The 12097-nt window shown below is 50.7% G+C and overlaps 1 protein-coding gene across 9 annotated transcripts in view; it reads right to left on the minus strand.

Moving 5' to 3' along the window:
- Positions 1-11868, minus strand: part of LOC137435484 (uncharacterized) — a 131240-nt gene extending 119372 nt beyond the window's left edge. For 8 of the 9 annotated variants that reach the window (XM_078784265.1, XM_078784264.1, XM_078784263.1 and 5 more), the window contains exon 1: positions 11604-11853. In XM_078784265.1, the coding sequence (XP_078640391.1) occupies positions 11604-11755 (152 nt within the window). In that variant the 5' untranslated portion in view covers positions 11756-11853. Of the gene's footprint in view, positions 1-11603 lie in introns of all 9 variants that reach the window. The other variant, XM_068129304.2, reaches the window with a different exon arrangement.
- Positions 11869-12097: the final 229 nt, after the last annotated feature.

Genomic DNA, 12097 nt, shown 5'->3' on the forward strand with positions numbered 1-12097 from the left:
ATGAGCCGCCGATTTTTCACATCCAGCAGTAGGCCATTGACGCAGAGGAAATCAGCGCCCAGCAAGGGGGTGGATACCTTCAAAGTAACAAAATCCCATGTAAACCGCTGCCCGCCAAAGCACAGTGCCACAGTCCGTTTGTCAAAGGTCTGAATAGCACTGCCGTTGGCGGCTTCCAGGGCGGGGCCGTGCTTCCCGGCCGCCCGGTCCGGTGCCGATGCGGGTAGAACGCTCACCTGGGCACCTGTGTCGCAGAGGAAACGACGTCCGGAGTCGGTGTCCAAAATGAACAGCAAACTGCCCGAACGGCCGACGCTCATGGCAGTTAACGAGTGCAGGCCATCCGTTTCCCGACTCGCTAAAGCTGCAGGGAGGTCGGCATGACTTGGCCTTGGGCCCAAACCTTGCGTGGTAATAGCACAAGCCTGGGGCCTTCCGCCGCTGGGCCGCAATGGTGGCCACCACGGTGTCCGCCTGCTCGACGGGGCAGGGGTCCCATGCAGCCACACTACATTGCTGCCTGGCGGAGAAAAACTTGTCTGCCTCCCTGGCCAGGGCACGGAAATCCGTAATGGGCGAGTTGGCCAAGGCTGACCGTATCTGTCATGGCAGCTGCTGCAGGAACAGCTCCCTGAAGAGGAAACATGGCCAGTGGCTGCCCAAGAGAGACAACATGTGGTCCATCAGCTCCGACGGCTTTGAGTCGCCCAGCCCGGGTAGAGAAAGAAGCTGTCGGGCGCGCTCGGCCTCATTGAGCTCGAAGATTTCGAGCAGAAGCGCTTTTAGCATCTCGTACTTGCCGCCCTCCAGAGGATTCTGGAGAAGGCTCACCGCCCTGGTCGCCGTTTTGCCGCTGTGCGCAGACACGACATGATAATATTTCGTGTTGTCGGCAGAAATGTTCCGAAAGGCGAACTGGGCCTCAGCTTGCGCGAACCAAACGGCGGCTTGTCGTTCCCAAAACTCCGGCAGCTTAATTGAAACTGCGCTTGTCGCCATGTTCGTTTGGGGCCCCCGAAAACGTTTGGGAGCAGTCGGGGTCACCAATGTAGGAGTTGCGAGTAGCGGGGAGGCGAGACACTCGTAGCTGGTTCAAAGCTCGTTTATTCCGACTGACTGAAAAACCGACCGGAACCCATGCATCATTTATATCAAGCCCAACCCTCTTCAGGGGACGTGGCTCCAACCACCGAGCACACGCCACGCCCATACCATCAATACCCCTACTGGTCCCGTGGATCGTGTCCCAATGGGGTAACCCCAACAGTGTTATGATTGGTGTAAATCATGACAACACAGCAACTCAAGTAGTCATTGTCCTCAACTAAAATTAGTCCGTTCCTATGTAACGACGCGTGGTGAGGCGAGCGTAGCGAGCCGAGCCGAGTCAAGCGTGTGTGTGTGTGTGTGTGTGTGTGTGTGTGTGTGTGTGTGTGTGTGTGTGTGTGTGTGTGTGTGTATATATATATATATATATATATATATATATATATATATATATATATATATATATATATATATATATAGGAGGAGTGGAAGGAAGGATGGATGGATATATATATATATATATATATATATATATATATATATATATATATATATATATATATATATATATATATATATTGTTACAGATCGCGGATTAAGATGTTAGTTACCGAGCGGTTTGGTATTGCCGCGACCTAACAGGATCCCTGGCTCACCCGATTCACCCAGGACTTTGGCCGTATCGCACCACAGCTGCTCAATGAGGGAAAAGACAAAAACGACGCAATGTAAAGAGGAAAACGAAGGCCAAGAAAGGTTTGGAAATACGACTGAATTTATTGACTATTTACACACAAGCAAAAAGGAACAATCAAGTTTATTTACAACACATAAGACGCAGGTGACACAGTGCAAATTTTAGCTTACCTACAGACTTAATTAAATACCCAGGGACAGAACAAACAAAACAAACTCACGTATACAAGAAGGGTGGAAAGGCAGGAGGTGGATGGTTGGAGGGAGAGGGAGGTCCAAGGGGGTCCCGCAGCACCACCGGCGCGTTTAGTAGCCGCCGTTCCTCTTCGGCCCTGCTCCAAACCGCCGTTCAGGCCCCCTTTGGCTGTTGGGTGCTCCTGTTGCTGCGGCCTCCGTCCGCTGCGTTCCCAGGACTTGTCTGGTCCAAACCCTCAACTCTTTCTTGTTTCTCTCACTCCTCACCACCGACTCCGCACCGCAACCAACTGACCACCGACTCCTTACCAACGCAACCGACTCAGACCAACTCAGACCAACTCCTTGCGACCAACTCCTTGTGCATCCCTGACCAACTCCTCGCGACCAACTCCTTGTGCATCCCTGACCAACTCCTCGTGACCACTTCCGTTTTGCGCCTTTTATAGCGCCTCCAGCGATTACGCCCCCGGCGTTTTGGACACGCCCATCGGGGTGCTCACCTCGGCCCTGGTTGGTCGCGCGACCCTCGGGCTCCGCCTTGGATGACGACGGGCGGGCACGCCCCTCCTCCCCTCTGACGAGGTGGAGACACGCCTTTCTTCTCCGACTCAAAGCACATGGTCAATGGCGGTTATTGGAGGGGAGGTGATTGGGAATCGAGGGCTCAGCAGTGACGAGAGGGGATGTAATATGGAAATGGAGGTTTTGGGGATGGGAAGGAAAGGGAATCTATTCTCTTTCACTGGTGCAATGGAGTATTTCAATTAATGGAAGACACAGCCTTACGCTAATACACATAATAAGGGTATAACTGTCAAAAAAAAGATATATCGTGTCCTGCATGTATGTTTTATGGACTAACTACGGGAACGCCCTTTGACCTTTTATACAACCACAACGGAGGGAGGAGGGGTGATATTTTACAACAACCTTTTACAACAACATTTTACCACAACAATAAAATAAAAAAACATTCTCATATCCACAACACTGCACCCTCCTCCCCTTAGGCACGTCCCAGGCCTATAACTTTTACCTTAGTGTGGCACGTAGGTGTAGTTCCCTCTACTTTTAACCTGACCCTGAGTGCGACAGTTTTAAAACATAAATAAATGTGTCCCGCTGCTCCATTGCACCCTGCCTAACAGACTTACGCCCACAGTTAACCGAATTGCGGAATGGTCTTCAAACTATACACTGACGGTGGGAAGCATTATTTACAATGACGCTATTTTTATTTACAAAACTAACCCAGGACCTGTGATTGTTCTTTCTGGGGGGGAGACAGTCTGCTCTGCATCAATGCACCATGAACGCACCTAAAAACGCACCAATGCACCCTCAAGCACCAATCGGTGCCGTCACCATTGTTCAATGAATAAAAATAAATTCAACAACCCCTAACCCTGCAGGTGGTCTCTTGCTCTTCGGCTCCCTCTGCTGGTTATTATTATTTCTTCCAGTTGTTGTCATTCTTTTGCTTTGCTTACTGGCGGCCTATTTTCAATAAAGTGTGCCCAATGTGTCCTTTTTATTTGCTTTATTTATGGCCCACAGGGCCGACTATGTGTGGTTCACCTGTGGGGCATCGGTGCCCTGTGGCCAAGGTCTGCCAGCAAGATTTCGGGCCCTCATGGCCGGTTCCAGCAGAGGGGCCATGCCCCAACCCATGGGGTCCATAAGTGGTGCTCGGCCACAGACATGTGGTCCATAATGTGATGCATCGATGCAGACAGCTGGTTCTGGGAATTTCGGGCGCACAATGGCCGACCCACGCACGCTCCCCTCGGCGCCCAACGGCGCACAGGTCATGTGGGAGACAAAAGAAAGACAATTGAGCGAGGGGTAAGGTCACAAGGGTACACGTCAATAAGGCAATGCAAGGCGAAATGCGTACGGAGGGCGAAGTGAGAAAGCTCGTCCCTACCGTACGTCACCCCCCTGTCACCTACCCTACCCTTGCCCTTACCCCATATGTACAAAAATCTACCCATTTACAAATTCGTCACTACTGTCACGTCTTCCCCATATTTCCCCTATACCAAATTCGTCTCCACAATCCCTCTACTTCAAAATTTGCCATCACCAATTCATCATCAATCCTCATAAGGAGGGAGAGATGGAATTACGCACAATGTCACACCCACGTCATGATGCGTCTCACAATCCAAACATTTGCATCATAAAAAATAATCAAAACATGGCATGGTGTGGAGTACCTGTCACCTCAGGTGAGTGGATGCAGATGGTGCGAGGAGATCCTTCATCCTAACTATTTTCTAAATGACTTTAACACACTTTACACTACCCGGGGTCTTTCCCTGCCAATCCATTGGCCAACTTACACTATGGGTTCTAATAACCAATTCCCATTGCCCAAACTGTGGTGCTTCTCAATTTGGGGTCTCACTCCCCCGATTCATCTCCCGGTGCCCTCGCACAATTTCTGGGCTGCGACGTGTAACTCTCCCAGCAGGTCTACCCACCTGCACACCTCCACCACTGTAGTTGCCACCCGAGCTTACCTAGCTCCTCACCCTAACCTATCTAACTGGGGCAGGCCCCTCCTGGCTCTGTCACCCCACTCGGTGCCCTCTGGCACTGGGCTACCCGGGTCCGTCCTCCGGATCCTCGGGCCCCATCCACAACAACTACTACCGGCTCCCAGAGCCCACCTGCGGCCTCACCTGGCCGACATCCTCACAGTGGTGGAGTGCCCAAACCAACTACACACACTAACAGGCTACACGCCCAGCCATTTCCACAACACTAATGCACCCATCCACATACCATTCTGTCACCCGCAACACAGATGCCAATATCCAACCACAATTTACCTATACCCTCTACCTAACACTTGCACTACCCGCCCCGGGTATCCGTGATGGGGGTCCACTCTTCCCCCATTCACACCTTCGCACCATCCACTCCACTCCACAATTTCCACCATACTCACTCCACAACCATCCATTCCAATACTCCATACCATTTATTCCATACACCTGTCTTTCATTCACCTGTCGTTGCACACCTGTGCAATCCTACCTGGTGCCACCTGCACCCTCCTCCTCTTCCTGGACCAGTTGGTCAACACAACACACAATCACCACTACTCCCTCATACACTGCTCCACACACCTATTCAGTTGCACACCTGTGCAATCACACCTGTTCAATTCTCACACACACGGCATCATCTCAGCTAACTACTCCCCTCTGAAACTTGCGCTTCCCAGTCGTCCCTTTAAACTATTGCGCTCCCACGTCATTATCATCCACGCTAATCTACCTGCGTCCCCACTACAGGTATCAGTCACTAACTAACCTTAACGTCACCTAATGTCATCTTCGCTAGATCCCTATCAATATCCTAACCCACCCGGGCTAGTTTTCACTGCCATACACCCCATAAGCTATAGCGCATTTGCCCCACTCTGTGAGGGATGGTGGATTTGCCATCCCACCACATCGGGGGTCTCTCTATCAATTTTGCTCGTCCACATTCCAACCAATTCAAAAATTTTCCATTTACTGCCAATTCTACCCACTATTACAAATTTCGTATCGAATCACTCCCATTATCACTATCACCCGTCTACTTATTACATCCTCTCGGTGCGCCAATTCACATCTACAGCCCGGCTTCGTACAGCCGAGCAATGAACGCGGATTCTTTTGTGCCGGCGGCTGGATGCGTCCCGCATTCGGGGCAGGGGCGGGGGCTTACCCGGGCCGAGATCCCACGCACCACCTCGGCGTGGAGCCATCCAATGTCCCGATCTCGACCTGCCGGCACGTCTCAATAGAAAGTGGTCGCCATGACGACCCGTCCTATCGGGCTGCCCGCTCCGCCTAGTGGAGCCCGGACGCGGCCGTTCCACGCGAGGCCCAGCGTGGATCGCGCACGGCGGTCCTTTCGAACCCGCCGTGGCTCGGATCCCCGCTGGTTCTCGCGGCACGCGAAGCCCGGCACGCACCGAGGGCCCGATTCGGCTATAAGTCGACCTAACCGCTGCTCCGTTTAACGTTGATGCTTCACCTGCATGCTTACACCCCGCAGCCCGTTCCTTGCTCACACATCCAGCCGTCTCCATGCTCCTCGTACCTTTCCTTACACACCTCGGTACACTCATTCCACTCCCAGCCTTGGTCACACACCTGACCACCGAACACTTTGGCACACATTCGTTGGTCGCACACCTCACCAACACACCTCTTCGCGCCCCCTCCTCGGTCACTTCCTCTGTGACAATCACAGGTGTGCTCTCATTCGCACACCCAACCACGTGCCTCACTACCAACTCAAATGTGCCTTCCCACACACGCTCTACCATTCCAGGTGTGCATCCTTCCATTCCAGGTGTACATCCTCGCTCACCTGTCATAACCAACTCACGCTCCGTTTCACTCTCACTACTCTCACCTCCACTCTCGGTCGCGCACTCACCCTTACTCTCGACAGCACACTCTTTCCTCATGCACCCGTCCGTTACACACCTTTCTCGCGCATCCTCTCGCGCGCACTTTTTCGTTACTTCCTCCGTAACACTCACCACACCGCGCTTCCCTGTGCTCCCTCGCACACGCGCTACGACCGACTCACTCCTGACGGCACACTCACTCCTCGGCGTGCACTTTTTCCTCACACACCCCATCGTCGGACATTCTCGCACACCTCTTTTTTCGCACACCTGACCTGTCGCACACTTCACCAACGGCCTCTCACGAACACCCGGATCCAAACCAATCCCCAAGCCGACTGAAGCTTTCCTCACATCATATACATTGCCACTCACCTCCGTACATCGTCTCCGCACCTCCTTTGCCACCTGCAAACTCTTTATTTGGTTAGTGAGCATCACATTATGAGTTGAGCACCGACCTTGCACATATTCCATCACCTCCTCCTGGATTTCTCTCTTAGTTTCTGTCCGTCTCTTCTTAATTTCACTCACCTCTTCTTCCACTTCCTCTAGTTTTTGTTTAACCTCTTTTATTTCTCGGTGCGTCCCCTCAAGATCGTCCTCTAGGGCTACCGTGACCGTCTCTATGTGCATCCTCACCTGCCGGTCCTTTGTCTCCATTATCTCTGTCACCTCGTCCACCCTCATTGTCAGTTCCTCCCGTACCATCTGACATTGCCTCTGTGTCGCTATTAATTCGTTTTTAATTTCTTTTTGTGTCGCCTTTAACCCTCCGAGTACTGCAGTGTTCCTTTGAACCTGCTCCACTAACTTAGTTTGTCCCTCTGTCAGCTGTTCCACCTCCTCCGTCAGATCTTCTATTCCCCCTTGTAACTTAGCCGTATTATTTCTCACCTCTTTCTCTATACGCTTTTCACCTCGCTTTACCTCCTCGCGTAGCCCCGAAACCTCCTCACCCACACCTCGTCGTATCTCCTCTTTCATCTCCCCCATCTCTTTTGTAGATGCCACCCTCATCTGTCCCAATTCATCCCTCTGAGCATCCAGTTTACTTTCTAACCCGATTTGCACCTCCTCTATCTGCTCTCCCATTTGTTTGATTTCCCTGGCAGATTGTTCCCCTATTTCCCGCAATTTGTCCTCCATCCTATTTTCTAACCCCATTAACCCATTTTTCACCCCCTCTAACTGATTCTCCTGGGCAGCCATTCTATTTTCCACCCCCGTTAACCCATGTTTTAATCCCTCACCGGTACCCCTCGCTTCGTCCCTCATTACTCCCAATTGCTCACTCTGAGCATCCATCCGGTTCCCCATTACCCCCATTTGGTTTCCCATTACCCCCATTTGGTTTCCCAAGTCATTCCTCAGGTCTTCACTTGTCTGGACCATGAGCGCCTTTATTTGTTCCATAAATAGGCCCCAATCCATCGGCGGCGCTGCTACGGTCACGGGCGCGGCTAAATTTGGCGCCACAATAATCATGTGCGCGAGGCCGCCATTTTGTGCGTCTGATACTCCCTCAACCGCCTCCTCATTGCTCCCCTCCATTTGATCCTGGGTTACTCCTAACCCCTCTTCTAGCTCTCCCACCGGCATCCCGTCGCCTTGCCCAGCCATGGCGCGATTTCAAAATTCGGGTTTTGCTTTAAACAAAACAAATTTCGGCAGCTCGTAATTTTGACCAAATTTTTTTTTTTTTTTTTTCTCTATTCGTTTTAAAAATTTGGTTCGGGCCTCGAATCCCACTCCCAGACACCAATTGTTACAGATCGCGGATTAAGATGTTAGTTACCGAGTGGTTTGGTATTGCCGCGACCTAACAGGATCCCTGGCTCACCCGATTCACCCAGGACTTTGGCCGTATCGCACCACAGCTGCTCAATGAGGGAAAAGACAAAAACGACGCAATGTAAAGAGGAAAACGAAGGCCAAGAAAGGTTTGGAAATACGACTGAATTTATTGACTATTTACACACAAGCAAAAAGGAACAATCAAGTTTATTTACAACACATAAGACGCAGGTGACACAGTGCAAATTTTAGCTTACCTACAGACTTAATTAAATACCCAGGGACAGAACAAACAAAACAAACTCACGTATACAAGAAGGGTGGAAAGGCAGGAGGTGGATGGTTGGAGGGAGAGGGAGGTCCAAGGGGGTCCCGCAGCACCACCGGCGCGTTTAGTAGCCGCCGTTCCTCTTCGGCCCTGCTCCAAACCGCCGTTCAGGCCCCCTTTGGCTGTTGGGTGCTCCTGCTGCTGCGGCCTCCGTCCGCTGCGTTCCCAGGACTTGTCTGGTCCAAACCCTCAACTCTTTCTTGTTTCTCTCACTCCTCACCACCGACTCCGCACCGCAACCAACTGACCACCGACTCCTTACCAACGCAACCGACTCAGACCAACTCAGACCAACTCCTTGCGACCAACTTCTTGTGCATCCCTGACCAACTCCTCGCGACCAACTCCTTGTGCATCCCTGACCAACTCCTCGTGACCACTTCCGTTTTGCGCCTTTTATAGCGCCTCCAGCGATTACGCCCCCGGCGTTTTGGACACGCCCATCGGGGTGCTCACCTCGGCCCTGGTTGGTCGCGCGACCCTCGGGCTCCGCCTTGGATGACGACGGGCGGGCACGCCCCTCCTCCCCTCTGACGAGGTGGAGACACGCCTTTCTTCTCCGACTCAAAGCACATGGTCAATGGCGGTTATTGGAGGGGAGGTGATTGGGAATCGAGGGCTCAGCAGTGACGAGAGGGGATGTAATATGGAAATGGAGGTTTTGGGGATGGGAAGGAAAGGGAATCTATTCTCTTTCACTGGTGCAATGGAGTATTTCAATTAATGGAAGACACAGCCTTACGCTAATACACATAATAAGGGTATAACTGTCAAAAAAAAGATATATCGTGTCCTGCATGTATGTTTTATGGACTAACTACGGGAACGCCCTTTGACCTTTTATACAACCACAACGGAGGGAGGAGGGGTGATATTTTACAACAACCTTTTACAACAACATTTTACCACAACAATAAAATAAAAAAACATTCTCATATCCACAACAATATATATATATATATATATATATATATATATATATATATATATATATATATATATATGCGTAGAAATATATATATAAGCGTCCCAACTGCATATGCAAAGTGTCCCAATTTTCTATATAGCGTCCCAACCTACAAGCAAAGTTTTCCAATTGTCCATGGTAGGTGGTATTTTGAGGAAAAAAAAAATAAAAAATAAAACCTTGCCATTGTGTCGCAATCCGGTGTCTCCTCGGGCAATGATGGCATTCCCTTTCTATGCCTGGTACACACGGGTAAGTGTGCGGTATGGACCGGGAGGGGGGGGGGGAAGGTTGCCACTCCTCTCCGTCTCTCTGCTGCCCGTTGGGGAATTCACCCTCTTCATTTCATGCTGTTGGAGTCGACTTGACTCTCACCCACCAGATGTGCAGAGCCATCTGCCATTTAAACCGCAAGGCTGCGGACCGTTACCCTGGTAAGGGTGGCTGACAGGTACTACATGTTACCCACAGGTGACTTGGGGTTATCCAAGGCAGGAGCATCCATCTCCCTAAGGTATCAGAAGACACCGCATACCCAATCCGGTATAGAAAAGAACAAAGCACGCAAGCTCAGTGTGGCAAAGCACTCAGCCGACACGCTATAGCCTCAAACTCGAGTTTTGGTGCTGGGGGACTGCAACGGGGTGAATGGCGGGTGCCAGTTGGTACTGAACTTCCGTAGACCCACCACTGACACCCCCCCCGCCAAGGGATGGATGAGTGGAAGGATGGATGAGTGGAAGCAAAGATGGATGAGTGGAAGTTGGGATGGATGAGTGGAACTTTGGATGGATGAGTGGAAGTAAGGATGGATGAGTGGAAGATCAATGACTCATCCATCCTTCCTTCATTCCTTCCACTCATCCATCCTTCCACTCATCCATCCCTCCACTCATCCATCCCTCCACTCATCCATCCCTCCTTCCACTCATCCATCCTTCCTTCCACTCATCCATCCTTCCTTCCACTCCTCCATCCCTCCTTCCACTCATCATCCATCCTTCCTTCAAACGGGAATCATCCATCCTTCCTTCTACTCATCCATCCCTCCTTCCAGTCCTCCATCCCTCCTTCCAGTCATCCATCCTTCCTTTCTTCTACTCATCCATCCCAAATTCCACTCATCCATCCCAACTTCCACTCATCCATCCCAACTTCCACTCATCCATCCCAACTTCCACTCATCCATCCCAACTTCCACTCATCCATCCCAACTTCCACTCATCCATCCCAACTTCCACTCATCCATCCCAACTTCCACTCATCCATCCCAACTTCCACTCATCCATCCCAACTTCCACTCATCCATCCCAACTTCCACTCATCCATCCCAACTTCTACTCATCCATCCCAACTTCCACTCATCCATCCCAACTTCCACTCATCCATCCCAACTTCCACTCATCCATCCCAACTTCCACTCATCCATCCCAACTTCCACTCATCCATCCCAACTTCCACTCATCCATCCCAACTTCCACTCATCCATCCCAACTTCCACTCATCCATCCCAACTTCCAATCATCCATCCCAACTTCCACTCATCCATCCCAACTTCCACTCATCCATCCCAACTTCCACTCATCCATCCCAACTTCCACTCATCCATCCCAACTTCCACTCATCCATCCCAACTTCCACTCATCCATCCCAACTTCCACTCATCCATCCCAACTTCAACTCACCAACTTCCACTCATCCATCCCAACTTCCACTCATCCCATCCATCCCAACTTCCACTCATCCATCCCAACTTCCACTCATCCATCCCAACTTCCACTCATCCATCCCAACTTCCACTCATCCATCCCAACTTCCACTCATCCATCCCAACTTCCACTAAGCGAATGTATGCAATGCGATGCGCGTTCTGCTAGTTACTGAGGTTGGGTAACAACATGGCGCCTGTGAATCACATGACAGCGCTTAACCAATCATAGGGCAGACCAGTTGAAACCGGGTTGACCGAACTCTATCAGTATCTACGGCTCTGCCCTGCCCCACACCCCACCCCACACCACACCACACCACACCACCCCACCCATTATCCCTCTTCATCATAAAAAAAAACAATACAGAATGTATCTGAAACGTTTGAAGCACAACAAATACCGTCTCGTTCCGGTCATCAAATCTCAGCTAGGCCTCACCTCTGCTGTTCGTACAGGACACTCATCCCATTACTCTCTGGTGCTCGTAGAGCCATATTGAGAGATCCCACAGATCGTCCCCCTCGCAATAGCTGCACGTTTTCCTTACACCGCTCCCAGACTTCGTCTTCAGACGTTCGTGAGCTGTCCATTGGTAAAAAGAGCAATATTATGTTATACAACGACCGCTCAACCGTCTGTTCAGTAATTCGTCAACGAAATATTCAAAATTCGAGCGCGTTCTCCCATTGGTTGGCATCATCGTGACGTCAGTTTCAAGTTTCCCTTTCCTTTCAGCTACTTGGTTTCCCATACACTATAATGTCAAAAGGTGCGCACGCTATAAAATGTAAAACTATAAATGCAGTACACCGATGAGAGTTGAAAGAACTAGATTCTAATTAACAGGTTGCGATGTATGAAACATCTAGACTTTTCCATCGGGAATTTACAACAACCGGATATACACCGTGAACACGTCACTTCCAGGTCGA

Source organism: Myxine glutinosa, chromosome 9, assembly GCF_964187855.1.
Source record: "Myxine glutinosa chromosome 9, kmMyxGlut1.1, whole genome shotgun sequence".
NCBI lineage: Eukaryota > Metazoa > Chordata > Myxini > Myxiniformes > Myxinidae > Myxine > Myxine glutinosa.